The 16,928-nt window shown below is 52.7% G+C and overlaps 1 protein-coding gene across 3 annotated transcripts in view; it reads right to left on the minus strand.

Moving 5' to 3' along the window:
- The window catches only part of ELMO2 (engulfment and cell motility 2), a 41,482-nt gene that overhangs the window by 11,191 nt on the left and 13,363 nt on the right, over nucleotides 1-16,928 (minus strand). For 2 of the 3 annotated variants that reach the window (XM_039249398.1, XM_039249397.1), the window contains exons 2-10: nucleotides 14,804-14,931; nucleotides 14,450-14,490; nucleotides 13,935-14,007; nucleotides 13,556-13,606; nucleotides 9,891-10,072; nucleotides 8,271-8,370; nucleotides 7,076-7,227; nucleotides 4,495-4,573; nucleotides 1,440-1,490 (exon numbers count right to left, since the gene is read on the minus strand). In XM_039249398.1, the coding sequence (XP_039105329.1) occupies nucleotides 1,440-1,490; nucleotides 4,495-4,573; nucleotides 7,076-7,227; nucleotides 8,271-8,370; nucleotides 9,891-10,072; nucleotides 13,556-13,606; nucleotides 13,935-14,007; nucleotides 14,450-14,490; nucleotides 14,804-14,881 (807 nt within the window). In that variant the 5' untranslated portion in view covers nucleotides 14,882-14,931. Of the gene's footprint in view, nucleotides 1-1,439; nucleotides 1,491-4,494; nucleotides 4,574-7,075; nucleotides 7,228-8,270; nucleotides 8,371-9,890; nucleotides 10,073-13,555; nucleotides 13,607-13,934; nucleotides 14,008-14,449; nucleotides 14,491-14,803; nucleotides 14,932-16,928 lie in introns of those variants that run through there. The other variant, XM_039249399.1, reaches the window with a different exon arrangement.

Raw genomic sequence — 16,928 nt, forward strand, 5'->3', positions numbered from 1 at the left:
GCTCAGTCGGTTAAGCGTCCAACTTCGATTCAGGTCACGATCTCACGGTTCGTGGGTTCGAGCCCCGCGTCGGGCTCTGTGCTGACAGCCAGCTCAGAGCCTGGAGCCTGTTTCGGATTCTGTGTCTCTCTCTCTGACCCTCCCCTGCTCACGCTGTCTCTCTCTCTCTCAGAAATAAATAAAACATAAAAAAAAAAAAAAAAAGAACTGCCGAGAGCGGAGCGCTTACCACGTGCCAGGCACCCTGGTAAGCGCTGTATGTACAGGAGCCTGTTCAGGCCTCCCATCCAGATGAGCAAATCAAAGTAAATCGCAGTTAAGTGAATTGCTCAAGATCAGATTGGTTAATGGCGGAGTGGAGGCTGGCGACTCTGAAGTTCATGCTTAGAATGATCAAGCCTTTCACACCTGGCTTCCGATTTCTCATTTTGTTCCTTACACTGTGGTCTCCTGGTGTTCCCTTGGTTTTGACAACGGATACGACGGGCTCCTTTTCGCCCAGATCCTCGGCCCTCTTCCCCGGTTCCCACCCCCACCTCCAGCCAACTCTTTCCCACCCACATCCCTGTGTGGGAACAGGGAGCCAGCCCTCTTTCCAGATGCCTCCCTCTTCACCACCTCCCCTTCTACTCTCCTCCCTCATACACCCCCAGAAAACATACACACCTGCTAGTGTGAGGTTTCTAAATGCCAGTCTGGGTATGTCACCATCCGAATTAAATCGTTCAACTGTGCTTGGGAAAACGACTAAGGCCCTATGAGATCTGGTCTGTGCTCGCTCTCCAGCCCCATCCTCTACCCAATCATGCTTTCCTTCTAGGTCCCAGACAATTCTAGCCAGTCCCGGCTGGATTTCCTTTCTTCCTTTCTCTGGATGGCTGATGTAGGCTCAGCCTCAGGACCTCATTCCTCTAGAGGCTTCCTGACACCTCCTTCAAGGCAAGCAGTGCTCCTCCTCCTGACCATGCTCCTCCCCAGACAGTGAAGCTCCAAGGAACCACTGACCGCACACGGCTCTAGCACCTACTAGATTGGACGATCTTTGAGAGCAAACACACCACACTGTCTTGTTCACCCCGAGAGGTGCCCCGCACAGCCCTGGTCTGATGGTTGTTAGCTGAATTACTTTCCTCTTTGGGGCCTATTTTAGCACATTCCTTCTGGAGAAAATTCTGGACTTGCAGGGCAACGAACAGTGTAGCTGGCTCACCTTAGAGCCTCTGCAGTTCCTCATGGGACAGACAGCCTCCCAGAGACAACTCTACTTACAGAGGATTACAAGAAAAAGCTTCCCAGCTTAACAAGGGCTTATTAGCACCTTTCCGTAGGTTCCCTGAGTGCCCTCCCCACTCAATAGTTATTTCAATAATAATACAATTACAGGAACAGTAATTACTGTTAATGCTGGTAACAGAATACAGCTTGTTTGGGGAACTTACATTCAGGATTATGGACCGAAGATGCTTCTGTGCAAATGCATTGGCCATATCCTATTGAGAAAAACAAGCAAATGTAAGGCAAGGTAGCAGGCGCCTGGCTGTGACGACTATCAGGAGGAAAGGGGTCACAGCTCTGAGGCTTTCTCTCTTAAATGTTTTCTCCTTTCAAATACAAAGTGGGCAAATGGAAAAAAATCCACAGACCCACCCAACGTATTCTATACTCTGAAAAAATTCCCTTATACTTTTTTTTCTGGGAATGCAAATTGAGTCACAAAGGGTGTCCCTCCCCCCAATAGCACAGTCAAGCACGTCATCTTCAAAGAGGAACAGACACTGCTTCAGGACGAGACACTTGTGTTTACGGGGATGCCGGGTGATGGACAATGCATACGGAGCACAGAGCAGCGTGATGGTTCCCATGCACCGTTCAGGGCAGACACCCGCCCCCCCACCCCCCACCGCCCCTGGCCCCCAGTGCTGCACCGGCTGGTGGAGCCAATGCTCCGAAGCGGCGAGTAGTCTGTGGCTCACTTCTGACTTTAGACAAGTGCATGGCGGTGCTTTGGGGTAATTTCTCACAATAGGGTCGCCTTTTTTTATTATATTCAGTTCAGATTCTGACAGTAACACTTTATTTATTTGGCACGCTTGGGAAATAAAGTATCTTCCGTAAATGAGTCTTCCAAGGAGTGAGCTTTGAGGCTCCTTTCAGGACCTCACTGTGACTGTTCTTAGGCAAATCCTCTAAAAACACACACATTTCTTTATTTTGGAAGGGACTACGACGATTATAATTTAATCATTGCCAAGGACTTGGCTTCAACAAAAAGAACAGTGTGTGATGATGCTGTAACACCCTGAGGAGCTCTTGACTGTGCAGCTATTTCCCCCTCAACAAAATGGTCCCAGCTCACTGTGCTTTTAATCTTTCTGACAGCTTTTCATAATTCTTCTGTCTCCTCCTTCCAATCTTGGCCATCACTTCTTACCACGTTAATTAGTATGACTTCACTTCCTAAACTGCTGCCTTAATTTAATTTTATGGATAATTCTAAATCACTGGGCCCGAGGGGGCTGTCACGCCTCTCCCATGGAGCGGGATCTGTGAGGACTCTCATTTTTCTCAGAACCGAGGGGCCTTTCGCTCTCGCGTCTCCCCTTCTAGCCATGTTCCAAATGGCTGACACTGCCAGGAACATTAAGTGGTGCTCTGCACCCCCCACGCGCACCCCCTGGCTGGCAGAGGAGAAGTGGCCTAGAAGCTTCTTCGGTGGCCAGAGGAGGCCGGCTTGAGATGCGGTCTTGCTGTGGACAGCTCGCAAAGCGGGTAAGAGGCAGTGGTCTGCTCCTGGAATGTAATGGCCTCAGACCCAAGGCTCCTGTGCGGTGCTGGGGGAGGGCACACGCTCTCGGCCTGGTAAAGCCGACCTCTAACCAAGAAGCAGGCGAGCCCATCCCCCTCTGTCAGCTGTCAAACTCCTACGGTCTAGGGCACGTCGAAAGCAACATGGATTTACCCTCCCTCTCTGCGTACCAGGCTGGGGGCAATGCATCCACGGTATCTTCTAGACTAAAGTCTCAGGCTCTTTCTGAATCCGATCTCCTGGGGCTGACCCACAAACTCACGGAAAGGCAGGTTATAAAGACCGGGCAGCATTCCCTAGGGCGGGCGTCCCCTCCTCCTGGACGTGCCGCTAGTCCCCAGCGCTCCCTGGGTGTTCTGAGGAACGAGATGTACGGCACCCAGGACTCTGGGCCTCACGGCTCCCTGAGCACCCGCATCGGAACGTGAGGTTCCTGCGCAGCTCTGACCTCCCCACCTGGAAGAGGGCTGGGGCCCCTTCCACGCGGCAGCGCTACTTACAGTGACAGGCAGGTCTAGAGGGTTAAGGTGCTTGTCCTGCCGGCAGAAAGCAAAAAGCACAGAGAGAAGCAGATGGAAGAATGAGCTTACATTCAAAACTGGACTAGGAAGGAGGAGGGTCACAGAGCAAAGCCATCCACGACGGACAAGGACAGACAGAACCACAGATGCGCCGGGTCCTCCCACTGGCCCCACTAAGAGCTCGGTACGTGAGCCCACACGGATTTCAGCTTCTAGAGCCCATGGAGTTGACAGAGAATTTTAAACTCTATCTTCTGTGCACCACGTGGGCTTTTACCAGGGGCATCTAGAGTGTCAGCGTTGGAAGGGCCTTTGGAGATTTACAGAAAGAGAGAAGGAGACCCAGGAGGTTAAAGCACCTGCCCGGCCAGGAAGAGCACTTAGCCTCAGGGCGCGGGCCTCAGGTCAGTGCCTGTCCCCGCCCCCGGCTGATTCCTGGTGCCCTCACTTGTAAGACAGGGGTCTGGTCTCTCCTCATGACAGATGACATCCCTGTGAAGTAAACAGGGCAGATGTTGCTGCTCCTATATTACAGATGAGGAAACGGGGTTCAGAGAAGCAGAGCGATTTGCATCATGTCACACAGCTAGTGAGCAGGGAAGAAAGCAGGTTGGAATCCAGGCCAGAGGATCTTTACACATGAAACTTTGTGCGAAGGCCCCCCAACCCTTGCTTCCTTAAGTAAGGGTCTCTTTTGTTTTGGTCTCCTTGGACTTGACAGTGAGGCCTGGAGGGTCTCCTCTCCCTTCTTCTGGACCCTCTAAGCCAAGGTCGACAACTAAGATGGAACTGGGCTTGTCCTCTAGTTGTGTATACGAGGTCTTTCTGGAAGACAGCCACACCTATTTGTCCTCCTATCGCCTGAGCTGCTTTGGCTGTAATGACAGATGGGACAGCTGCCACACAGACCATCGGCCGCAGAGCAAGAAAATATTTACTCTCGGGCCCTTTAGAGGAGAAAGTTTGCAGCCTCCTGCTCTGACCCGAGACCCGCCGGGGCCCCTCCTAGTTCTTCCCTGGAAGTAGGGGCCCTGACACAGAGGGACAGGAGGAAGGGACCCTTGGGGGACACGGCTGCGTTTCTGCTCTCCGCGCAGCAAAGGGTGGGTGGGTGACAAATCTCCTGGAAGAGCTCAGGTTGAAAAGCTTGAAAAGGCAGCCACAGACCTGTCGCTTGTCCTCGGGAGCCTTCAGGAAAAGCGCGTTAATCAGTGCGATGGCGTAGGTCTGAATCTCCTGGTTGGAGCTGTGCCAGTGGAGAAAGAAGGCAGAGGGACATTAGAAGACGGACCAGCGAGAGCAGCCTGGGGGGTTTAAAGCAGCCGCTCCCAGATGATAATCAAATAATCGTCCAGGGCGAAGCCTCAAAAGCCTTAAGAGTGGGCACGTTCCATGACCCGGCCACTCCACTAATAGCCATTTATCCAAAGGCAGCAATCAGAGAGTTGGACGAGATGTACTGGCAAAGGGTTTCATTCAAGTACTGTTAAAAAAAGAAAGAATGGTAAATAATCCCAATGCTCCAGTCACAACTGTTTATACACAGTAGAGTTGGGGGTCACCATTAAAAATCATGTCATAAAGTTCTTCACGTGGGATTTGGGGTTGGGTTCGAAGTGAATGTAAACCCCAGAAATGGTGCAGAAATTATTTCGTGCAGTTGGTTGACTATGTGTTATTTTCGCCAAGGAGGTGAGAGTCTATAACAGTTACTGAATTTTCAAAGGCATATGGCATGCAAAAAGGATTTAGAGCCACCCTTTTAGAAGAAACTTTAACATGGGGAAACGTTCAAGAGATCTTATTTCATAAAAAGGTCAAGGTGCACAAAGCATGCGCAGTAAGCTCCTGGTTTTGTTAAAAAACAAAACAAAACAAAACAAAACAAAACAAAATAAATAGAAACAAAGATAAGCAGGCCGGTCAATCTAATGTAAACGGTACTTATGTCCGGAGGTGGGAACATGGGAAAAGGATTTACTCTGTGCTTTTCTGTATTTTCAAAGCCTCCAACTACAAACTTACTTCATTTTGTTCGGTTTTTATTTTGGAGAGAGTGAGCGAGTGAGCGAGCTGGGGAGGGGCAGAGGGAGAGACAGACTCTTAAGCAGGCTCCATGCTCAGTGCAGAGTCCAAAGCAGGGCCTGATCCCATGACCCTGGGATCATGATCTGAGCCAAAATCAAGTCGGATGCTCAACCGACTGAGCCGCACGGGCACCCCTAAACTTATTTCATTTTAATACAAACGAACGAACTACAACCATTCTCTGGAGTCTTACAAGCCTGGCACTTGGCAAGATGTCTCCATGTGCAGCACTGTGCATTCCGTGGCTCTTTTCTTAGATGAGCTAACAGACTTCCTGCTGCGGGGGGCGGGGGAGGCGGTTCCTGGGGGTCCCATGGAGGCACTAAGTGTCTCTCCGCCCACACAGCAGAGGACATAACTTCTGGTAGTAGCTACGGGCTGCAAATATTCACGGACTGACCCCGAAGAAATGCCATCGTCCTCTACCATCCCTGAGGACGCAACTGGGTCATTCCTGATTCAGAAGCAAAGAAACACAGAGGTGAGTCTGACGTCAGGAAAATCAGAACTCTCCATCTGGAGTTTATAATGTTCCCTTCACTTCAAACAACCTTTTGGCTTTGGGGTATGAAAGCAGAGGCTGAAGAACTCCTTAAAAGTGACAAGGAGAAATGAGAGCTGCTGGCGGGGGGTGGGAGGGTGGGGGTACAGTTTGGGGGCTCAGCTGAATGCAGATACAGCTGCTCTAAACAAGCAAAGCTGGGAGCTCTGGCTTCCCCGGGAACTGACAGGGCATTGCGTGGGCATCCTGTCCGTGCCCGAAGTGCTACGAGGAAGCAAGGGTCAGGAAGGGGTCGGCAGTACCACCACCTTGTCTTGGGGAGTCCAGCCCCCCCAAAGAGGGTGAGAGGCGAGTATGAAGAATGGGGAAGAGAGGAACGGGACTCCAAAGGGCTCATCTGTCTTCTGGTTTTACCGTTTGATAAAACGGTTTAGGATGAGATATGCTTCTTCAAGAGCAAAAACTCCTACCTATCCTGTGCTGGCCACTGTGTTAGACCTTTGGTCTCCTTTGATCCTCACAAGTCTGAGTAATGGGGAGGATGAACCCCAGCCCTGACCTGAAGAAACGGAGACCAGACGAGACAAGGTGATGTGCTGAAGGCAGAGACCTAGTTAGGACGCAGGGGAGCCTGGATCTGAACAGAAGGCCCGAACTGGTGCCCTACAAAATAGCTATTGCTACCCCCACCCCCAGCATACTGTTAGTGTGCTAAGTGTTCATTCTCAAATATTAATTGACTTCTACTTAAACCAAAGCAAGGGATCTAAGAATGACAGTCCCTCTTCCCAGAGAGCTCCAAGTTTAAAATGGGAGGCACGTAACAACAACAGAGGATTTTCTCTAATTATCATAGGTACAAACAGAGACTGTTTGGCCCACAGAGGGGAGAGCATCTAACTCTGTCCGACAGGCGGTAGCACGGGAGGCTGGGAAAACTTCAGTTCAGCCTGAGGGACAAGGGGCGCCACTGAGGATTTGGGCAGGAGCGTGACACGATCGGGTCCCGATCCCGGGAGCGTTCCGGCACAGTGTGGAAGTGCTGATGAATGCGTGAACACGCAGGCCAGTGGCTTGGAACACAAGCAAAGGGGTAGGACTGGGTGACGCGCAGAGAATGAGAGGCAGTGGGGGGGCCGGGGCGGGTGCCTTACTCACACCTGGAGGTGAGAGATGAGTTGTCCCACGGTGATCTCCTCTGCTATCTTCTGGTACAGGCTCTGGCTGTTCAAGACCATGCTCTCCAGGATGGCCAGGGACCTCTGAAGAATTGACACGTCCACCATGGGCTGGCTCACGTACCCTGCAATCTACAGACAGCGAGGGCCAGATCGGTCAGGGGGCCCGGGGCCCAGGAGCGCTGGACAGCCGAGTCCCTGAGGTGAGCCCACGAAGGCTCCCCTCCCTCATATGCCACCCGCCCTGGGGCAGCTGTCCCCACATGGACAGTGGTGTCTGGTTTATGGCCATCTTGGCATGGTCCCTAGGCATGGACAATTCAGTTTCAAACGACAGCATCCAGTCAACTGTGTTTCCTCAAAATCTAAGGGCTCGATCCTTGGTTTTCAAAATGGGGGTTCAGGCACGGGAAAACTGTGTAGGAAGCACAGGCTCTTAACTGAAATCAGGACCTCCTCTGATCTCCACGTGCACACGTACACTGTGCTCCCCCACACGCAGGACAGCAGGGACTCAAGAGGCAGGAAGACCTCAAAGTCTTGTAATCTAACCACTGCCCATCATTATAATCGACACACGCCCATTTCACTTTTGCCGAAATATCTCCAGCATCAGGAAGTTCCCAACGTCCCAAGCCAACGACACGTGTGATTCTAGGTCGGCAGATCTATTGCTCACTGGTTTTAGTTTAATTTCTGGAATTGACACTGTCCCTTCCTATAGAAGAAAGGAAAGCAAAAGCGTACCCTCCCACGGACCAGTTTGATCTGACAGTCCACACCGGCTGCCCTGCAGATGTGTCAACAGAAGGCAGACTGGTACAGAGAAGGCCAAAGAAATGGACATGTGTATCCAGAGAAGGGAGCGCTCGGCAAGCAGGTCAGAGACACTGAGCTCGCGCTGGCCTACAGGCTAGTGTCGCCTCAAGATTTGCTGTCAACCCCGTACCACTCTGGCCACACCCAGTTCTGAGAGCCCAGTTCCTTCTTCGAGGGCAATGAAGGAATTCTCTCAGGAGTCCCAGGAAGGCCCAGGCGTGAGGAGGAAAAATGGGGCCTCGGGGCTAGAAAGCCGACCGCCAGCAGCACGGCGGTGTCACCTTCATGTCTCCATGAACCCAGAGGACAAGGGGCCAGTGAGGAGGGAGGGGAAGACAGAAGGCTGGAGGCCTCACCTGCTTGATGAAGGTGATTGAAACCATGTCCCAGGAGACAATGCCATGGTCCATGAGCTCTAAGAAGGCGGTCAAGGTGAATGCCAGCATCTCACTGTAGCTGAGACACAAACAGAATACACACAAAATAACACAAAGATTCAGAACCAGGGAACACAGGTGTGATGGCAGCCACAATGGGGGACGGACTCCAGCGTTGGCACCACGCAAGGGGTCAGGGGGTGTGGTTATAGGCACCCGTGTGCGGGCCTTGCCACGTGTGCAGCAGATGCTGTCCAGGTGTCCATCCATCGCTGGGCAAGGGCCATGGGTTCGGCTCTCCTTCCCCAAACCGCCTCATCTCCGAGACACACAATCGCTCATCTGCTTCCCAAACCAAGAAAGCTATCAGACCTTAGTCACCCCCAACTCTTGGCAGGGGTACCCAAGGTAGCTTACAGCCCATGTTCAAGGCCAAGAGGCAGCAGAGTGCAGGACAGGGAGTGCAAGCTTCAGCCCCGGGTTCAATCCTGTTTAACTATTTACTAACTGCGCACGTGTTCTCTCTTCAAACTTGAACTTCCTCCTCTGTAACACTGCGCTCATCTCACCGTGTTAACGTCACAGGGCTGTGGCCAGGGCAGGAGGACAAGGTGTGAGAGGCCCTCGCTCACCGCAGGGCTGAAGGAAGATGGGGATTAGAATGTCTTCCCTCCTGTGTCCCTCATCTTTCCACTCACAGCCCTTTATACGTCCGTACGACGCTCTCGATCTAACGAACCCTGTGCCCAGTGGCAAGGCACGTTCGGACCCATTAACGACACTCCTCGTGGCGACACTGCAGTGGAAGCAGCATCCCCATTTTCAAGAGGAGGAAACCAAGGCCGGCCAAATGCCGTGCTCCTGGCAGCCTGCAGAAGTCTGGGGCCAGCGGGAGGCTCCAGGATTTCAGCGCAGGATTTCTGCAAAATCAGAGACTTAAACACCCATGATTAGTTGCTTGGTTTGGCTGAAAATTTCAATAGCTGATCCATCAGCTGAAAGATTTCTGACTGCCTCTCTGCCAGCGGAGACACCAGAGGCCCAGACGGCCAACTAAACATCTGTTCCGCCACTGGGGGCTGGTCACGGCGCGGCCCCCACAGCTCCCATCCTCGCAGGGAGATCACAAGCTGTGGAGCTCTGTCTCCCTGTGAACATGGCTGGTGGGGAGACGGCAAACACGGAGGAAGGCCTGTGCGCACGTGCGTGTGTACAGCGGGGACGTGACTGGACAGGGAGGGAGCAGGGCCGTGATTACAAACAGACCCCCGTTCTGGTCAATAACGGACAGTCTGCTCCCTCGCCTCCCCCAGGCCAATCATTTTCCGTAAATCAACAGATCTGACATGAGCCGACTTCTCTCTTCCTGACTCCTGCAGCCCCCGTTCTACTCCTACGCGGCGTCTGTGAGAGCCCAGCTCGACTATGGGATCGAGGCCCACGATCGTGGGTTCCTCTGGACGGACCCTAGTGCTCGGCATGCTGCTCTGTACACAGAAGGTGCCCAGTAAGTTCAGGAGGCCCGGTGGAGAGGAGGGACGCCCCGCTGAGTGTAGGAGGTCTCTCAAATCCCCCAAGCAAGGGCGCAGTGGTACTCACTGGGACAAGAGCTTGGTCCCGCTCTCCACGAGCCGCGTCAGCACCACGATGCCATCCATGTTGATGAACTCGGTGGCGAAGGTCACGTCGGCGGAGAGCTTGGCCAGCTCCTTCATGGCGTCCAGCCGGGCCTCCATGTTGGATGACTGGGTCCTCTCCATCAGCTGGCGCGCAGCCCGGGACTACGGGACCAGAGACAAGACACATGCCATCTGCGCCTCGCGGCAGGGGACCGCTCCGTGAGTGGCTCATAAAGGCCTTCCTGCGGACATCCAGCCCGAGGCGGAACTAGCTGCTCACGCTGTCTAGGAGTCGCTTAATACATGCTTATTGGATCAGTCAGGAAATTAGCAGGCTGCCAAGACCAATCTGTAGTTATGTGTATCCTTTCTGTGGAACTCTGGTCTACGGATCACAAGAACTTCCCACCGGAGGACTACAAGGGGACTGAGGAGACAATAGTCCGCCACCTCTGGCAAGACACAGAACAGATAATGGCTCAACAGAGGGACATTTTCTGTGAATTTAAGCCGTCAGCCAGTAGACAACGTGGTCTCTTGATGTAATGAGCTCTCAGTCACCAAAGGCAATCAAGGAGAATCTGGACAACCAGGTGTCCAAGATGCCACATGAGGGATTCTTGCATTGGGTGGAAGATTTAATCTGATGATCCCCTCTAAGGCCCCTTTCAATCTGAAAATGAGATAAGCCTGACAATTTTTTTTTTTTTTTTTTGGACTTTCTCTGAAAGTCCGTGTCATTGATCGTCAACCTGACAGTCCCGGGGAAACTTTAAGGATATCAAGGAACTGGCAGCTTTCAAAATGATGGCTGGTGACTAGGCTTCCCCTCACACACCAGCCTTTCCCAGCAGACTGCCTGCCTGCTTTCCGCAAGCTCCGGCCGCGGGCCCTCTTCCTGAGTGGTCGCTGGGCCTTCCTCTCGCTGAGCTTACGAGCTTTATGGCCAGCGCCTTGCCAGTGACCGCTTCCTCATTCTCTGTTTTATGTGTGTTAATTAATATTCTCAGCTGGAATGGAAGAGCCTTGAGAGCAAACTGCTCCCGTGGTCTTTATGTTGTCCTGCGGTGCTGAGCGAGTGACCGCAGCCCTGCTACTGACAAGGAACGGCCGGCTCACCTCTCTCCCCTTGGCCTTTTCTCTTTGATTATGACAGGGACGGCCCTAGAGCAGCCCAGGGCTCTCGAGGACACAGAAACCCTCCGTACTCTCCACAGTGGAGAAGACGCACGCAGCGAGGAAAGGTCACAGGATAGGACAATTTGAAGAGCACTGGTCTGCAGCGTACTTAGAAACTTCCAGCTCCAAATGTTAATTTTCCTCCTGAGACAGCATTTCTGGGCCGCTGCCTCCTGCTCCAGAGAGACGGGCTCCTGGGAAAGCCAACCACTCTGCGCAGGAGGTCTGTAAAACGCTTCAGCACGTCTACGAAAGCAACTCCCAGGCTGTCACATTAAGCTAGCAGAGCTAAGGGGGGAAATGAAGTCCTTAAGATGGAAAGAGTTCGGGAAGCAGGGGGGAGGGCTGGGGGGGGGCAGGAGACATGCTGACGAGAATACTGGCAGGGAGTCAGAGAGCCCTGGGCTTGAGAGGCCGCTCTGCCATGTTTTTTCTCTGTGTGACGAGTGGCAAGTCGGTTAACCTAGGCCTCAGTCTGCTCATCTGCAAAATGGGGCTATCAGGAGTACCCATCTCATTGGTATCTGTCAAGATTAAATGTTACCATATATGTAAAGCGTTCAGCAGAATACAGGCGTTCAGGAACCGTTAGCTGTTACTACTCCGCGTTGCCCTTCTGCTCAGATGGACCAGTCACTCACCTCGCCAAAGGGACACGTGCCACCATGCCCTTAATTTCCTGGCAGCCCTTCTCCACCTAAGTGACCCCCATGCTGACTGTCCTCCTAGGACATCAGACAGTCGAAAATCCCTCCACCTGGGCTTGGGATTCCTCCTGTCCTGACCCAGTAAGGTCCTGTTCCGTTTGCACTGTCAACCTTGCTCTCTTCCAGCTGAACTCATTCTCGAAGACACATTAAAAAAACTGCACCAGCAGTTAGCAAGTAAAGGGTGGAGGAGGTGGGGAACCGGGGTAGATGAGGGGACAAGGCAGGGAGGGAGACATTTCACTACATCTTTGTTGAACTTTTTGATTTTTGAAATACATGAATGTTTTACCCCTTAAAAAAATTTTTTTTAATGTTCATTTATTTTTCAGACAGGGAGAGAGAGACAGAGCAGGAACAGGGGAGGGGCAGAGAAAGGGGGAGACACGGAATCCAAAGCAGGCTCCAGGCTGAGCTGTCAGCCCAGAGCCCAACGGGGGGCTCGAACTCATGAACTGTGAGATCGTGACCCGAGCCAAAGTCAGACGCTTAACTGACTGAGCCACCCAGGCGCCCCTGTTTTACCCCTTTTTTAAAAGCTTTATCTTTTGGGTCCACGTCCCCGAGTTCTTGCCTTCTGTGTCTACTTCCTCTTATGACCAAGCTTCCTGATAGCACGGTAAAGTCAGGGACCTCACTCCGCTGCCACTACAGTCTGCTGTCACCCATCACCCCACCAAATCTGTCTTCACAGAGGTCACCGGGGGCCAACGGGCTTCCCAGATCAACAAACAGCCTCTCTGTTCTCGGTTACTTGCTCTCCGCTGGCTGCAGACCACACCTTCCTCTGTCCCAACACTCCCTGCCCCTTAGCGCCGAAGCCACTTCCTGCTCCTGGTTTTCTCTCTGCCCTTCTGGTTGCTTCCTTGGTTACCTTCAAGGGCCCCTCTGGCAGGAGTCAGGGAGTCACCTCAAATTCTCCCCTTTCCTTCCACATCCGGGATGTCACCACATCCCCTGGTTCACTTCTAAATACTTCTCATGCCCGTCCTTCCGTCTCCACAGTCACTTGCCATCGCGGGCTCATTAGCTTCTTAAAGATTCCTCCTACCGCCAACCTTCTTTTTTTAGCCCATCTTCCACACTGTCACTAAAGTGATCTTCCTAAAATATAAATCTAAACATAATGTACCTTCCTGCTGAAAATCTTTCAATGTCCCCACGTTCCCTTTCTGAACAAAGTCCAAACCCGTGAGCAGGCCCTCTGAGGCCCCCAGCATCTGGTACCCTTGCAGGCCTGGCCTTCCCACCCGCCACTGCGGGTCCTCGGCCACCCAGCACCCCCGCCTTCCCCTAACCACATCTCTCTGCTTGGGATACTTTTCATTTTCTCCTTTCTTCAGCGAATTCCTGCCTATCCTTCAACAGCTGCACTAAGCTTCGCCCTTCTCTGGGAAGGTCTGTTGGGAATCCTTAGGCTGCGCCAGGTGGTCCCTTTTCTGAGTCCCCACAGCTCCCTAAGCAACGGTCTGTCAAGATGCTTGAGTGAGGCCTTTGTTTATTCCCAACGGGCTGTCAGAGCAAAGATAGACTTTTTTTTTTTTTTTTTTAAATAATCTCTACACCCAACACAGGGCTTGAACTCACAACCCTGAGATCAAGAGGCGGATGCTCCACTGACTGAGCCAGCCAGGCGCTCCCTCAAAGATTGACTTTTTAAGCTCTATGTAGTCTTGGTTTTTGGAAAAGAGTCTGGCCTGTGATGGGTGCTCATATAATGTGTTAAATAAACGTACTACTGAGGAGAGCCGATACCTACCGGGGAGATGGCCAGCTGTAAGATGGTCCCGTTCTTAATGTCGCTGCGTGTCTGGGTAGCAAAGAGAAAGAAGAGTAGCTGAGATAAAATACTAGAATTGTGTAAGCCAGGTAAGTCCGTGAGAACTTGCTGTCGTTTTAAAGTAGGGGTAGAGAGCATCTTTGGTCAAGCCTCCTTTCGCGTGCTTCCTGCCCGAGAACGCAGATCCCCCTCCACGCGCCCCGAGCCATCCGGGCGTAGAAGCCACGGGTTTTCCAGCCACTGGAGGAGGCAGGGGCTGGCGCGTCCCTGATAAACAGAAGCTGCCTGCAGGTCAGCAAGGCCAACAGTGCCACCTCCTTGGGTGAGTGAGGCCTGACCCCGCTGCCCGCGCACTGACCTGCTCGGTGATGTAGAGCTGCGGGCCATCTGCATAACGGAGGGTGTAATACTCCGGGTTTGGCAAGGACCACCTGTGTAAGAAACACACAGTACAGGCACTGGGCCCTCCTGCAGGCCTGGCGACAGGCTGCAGATATTCATTTCTGGCAGAATTGTTCAAGGGCTTGGGGGGCCTGTATGGAGGATGGGGGGGTCCCACGGGTTTTGGCTGAGACGCTGAAAAAGCAACTTGCTCGGCCTTGCATAAAGACGGGCACCGCACAGAAGTGGGGCACACAATTCAGGGCAGGTCCTGCATGCCGTCCACACCTCGGCCGGGGCATTCTTGGGCTTAAAGGAAAGATAAAGATTTACAGGAGCTCTTAGGGGCATCCTCCTCAGCTCTACTTCCTTTGTAAGATGACGATCCACAAAAGCCCCATTCCAAGGACCCAGCTAACTGGAGGTGGGTCTGGCCGTGTTCCTCTAGTAGTCGGCCTGCCCTCGTCCAGAACGAGGCCGGTGTCTACTCACCCATCACAAACTTCCTTGATGATGGATGCCAGAGGCCGTTTCTGGAAGAGAGAGAGAGAGAGAGAGAGAGAGAGATCAATCTTTTACCAGCAACCACATACTACTCATGTCAAGGTTCTGATGAGGGCCGCCAAGAAGGATAAACCCGAGGCCTTCGCATGGACCACCTCTCCGAGGGGAAGCCTCCCCGAGCCGGGGAGCCAACCTTCCACAGGGTGGGACAGGCCTTGATGTTCGTTCGTGTCGCCGGCCCTTACCTCTGATGCCGACAGCCCCTGCCCCTGAAGACACCCTATGCCATGTACTTCCCAGAGCTCGCTCCCTGCACCTCTGCTTCTCATTTCAGGTGCTTACCTGGTCGATTTCAAGGAGCTGAGCATTAGCACCTGGCCATTCAATGGCTACCTTGACAATGTCTGATGGCGGTGGCATTGTTCCTGGTGGGTCCTGCTTCTCCGAGAAGCACACACAGACACAGCCGCCTGGAGACAAAGAATCAGAAAGAAGGAAAGAGTCAGAGAGCCTGCCTTCGTTCTTTCACTCAGATGTTTTGGACGATCGGAAGACAGTGTCCAAAGTAACATATGGAAACACTTGGTTGGAATTTTTCTACATCACACCATAACCTCTCCTTGGGCTTTTTGTCTCTTTAGATTAAACCAGCAAGCGGAAATGGGACAAAGCCTATCCATCAACTGCAGATCAGCTGGGAGCAAGATCTGCCAATGTGACACTTCGGTCTAAGGGTCAGGAGGGCCGTGTGGTAGAAGAATGAATTTACTGCAAATTCCTGTCGTGGGGCCTTGAGAGGGAGAAGCGTAGGCTCCGAGACAGATACAGACAGGCAGAGGCTTTTCTCGGTCGAGCGGTTAGCGGATGGAGCCAGCCCACTCCTGTCCTGCAGACATTCTAGCTAGACCCCGGTGGTGGCAGGGCCCGGCCACACACCCTCTCGCCTCCTCCCTCGTCACTGCTGCCAGTGGAAGGACCCCTCAGAAGGACACAATGTGGAGCCTCCTCTGTGTGGGATGACGCAGAGTTCAGAAAATGGGGAAGAGAACTGGGACAGGAAATGCTATTTTAGTCCTTATTGCCAAGGGCAAGGGCTGCTGAGAGCCCAGGCGTGGGGAGGTGAGAACAGCCTTACACAAGGGCCCCTCTCTAGGAGGACGAGGCTCTGGAAGTACCTCTGACCCCACCCCCCAAACCCCATTTGTCTCTAAAATAAAGGAAAACAAATCATTTTGAACAGGCTGGACGATGGGCCCATGTGACCGGTACCCTAGGCAACTCCGCCAGCTTAGCGGTTTTCCAAGTGGTACTGAAAGCATTTTCTCTCCAGGGTCTGATGAAGGGAAGTCACTTGACGGATGGATTATTTCCATGTATATTTACATCCCTCACCTGCAGGTTCAGGATAGGCCTCTGGCTTAATGAAAAAGGCCTTCCTCCTGCATCCCCTAGGCTCGGCCACTCTCCAGTGGTTCACACTTCACTAACGGGGACGGCTCGCCTCTCCCGGAACATGCAACATAGCTGTCGCCAAGCCGTCATTCACGTGTGCTGTCAACTTTCAGGCCCCAGCAGGGATGTCCGTCCTTGCAGCATCGGTGGCACACACGCCTTTGGGGAAAGGGGTCAGAGTCCCTTCCGCCCCCCCCCCCCCACGAGTCTCAGAAAGAGGGAAGCTTCCACAACCAATTTCCTGACGGGGGCAGGGGCGGGGCGGGGGCTGCTCCATAAGTCAACTGTCAAAAATGCCGGCGTTTCCGGAGCACGACAATGAGAGAGGGTTTTCAGAGTGCTTTCACTGACTTTGCGGAGCCCTCCCGGCAGCCACAAGAAGTAGGCAGAATCAGATTATTACTCCTGTTAGAAGATGGCGCAACTGGAGCTCAGAGGTTGGTTAAATTGCCTCAGTGCAACCAGCTCCTAAGTGGGAAAGGAGACAGAACCTGGGGCTAGCTTTGGCCAGCGCTCTTCCCCTCCCCTGAGTGGGCCCGAATCTCTGTTCGCTGGAATTAAATCAAGCCTAAAGGGGTTACAGGGGGCTGGCCTGGTGGTCCCTAAAGCTTCACTTCTGCAGCTGCAAGCGGAATGGTCCCCATGTAATGTGTATGTGCCCAGATACATGATGCACCTCTGGAAACTGCTCCCATTAGACTAGCTCCTGGCTGAGAAGTTCTGCTCCAGTGACACAGCAAAGCAGGGATGGTACCATGGATCTCTGGATGCCTGGGGCAGGCACCCTTATCCTCAGTGATGAATGTGCCACAATTAGGAGGCATGACTGTACAGCTGTGAGATCATTTTTTAAAACTGGCATACAATTTATGTATCATGTATATTTATATACACGAACTGCAGAGCTCATGTATATGCATGTGTGTATATATATATATATATATTAGTACACGTAATTGAAATACACGCATCTCGGGGCGTCTGGGAGGCTCAGTCAGTTAAGCATAGGACTTCG

This window comes from Hyaena hyaena, unplaced genomic scaffold (genome assembly GCF_003009895.1).
Source record: "Hyaena hyaena isolate Hyena2069 unplaced genomic scaffold, ASM300989v1 scaffold_335, whole genome shotgun sequence".
In the NCBI taxonomy this organism is placed as follows: Eukaryota; Metazoa; Chordata; class Mammalia; order Carnivora; family Hyaenidae; genus Hyaena; species Hyaena hyaena.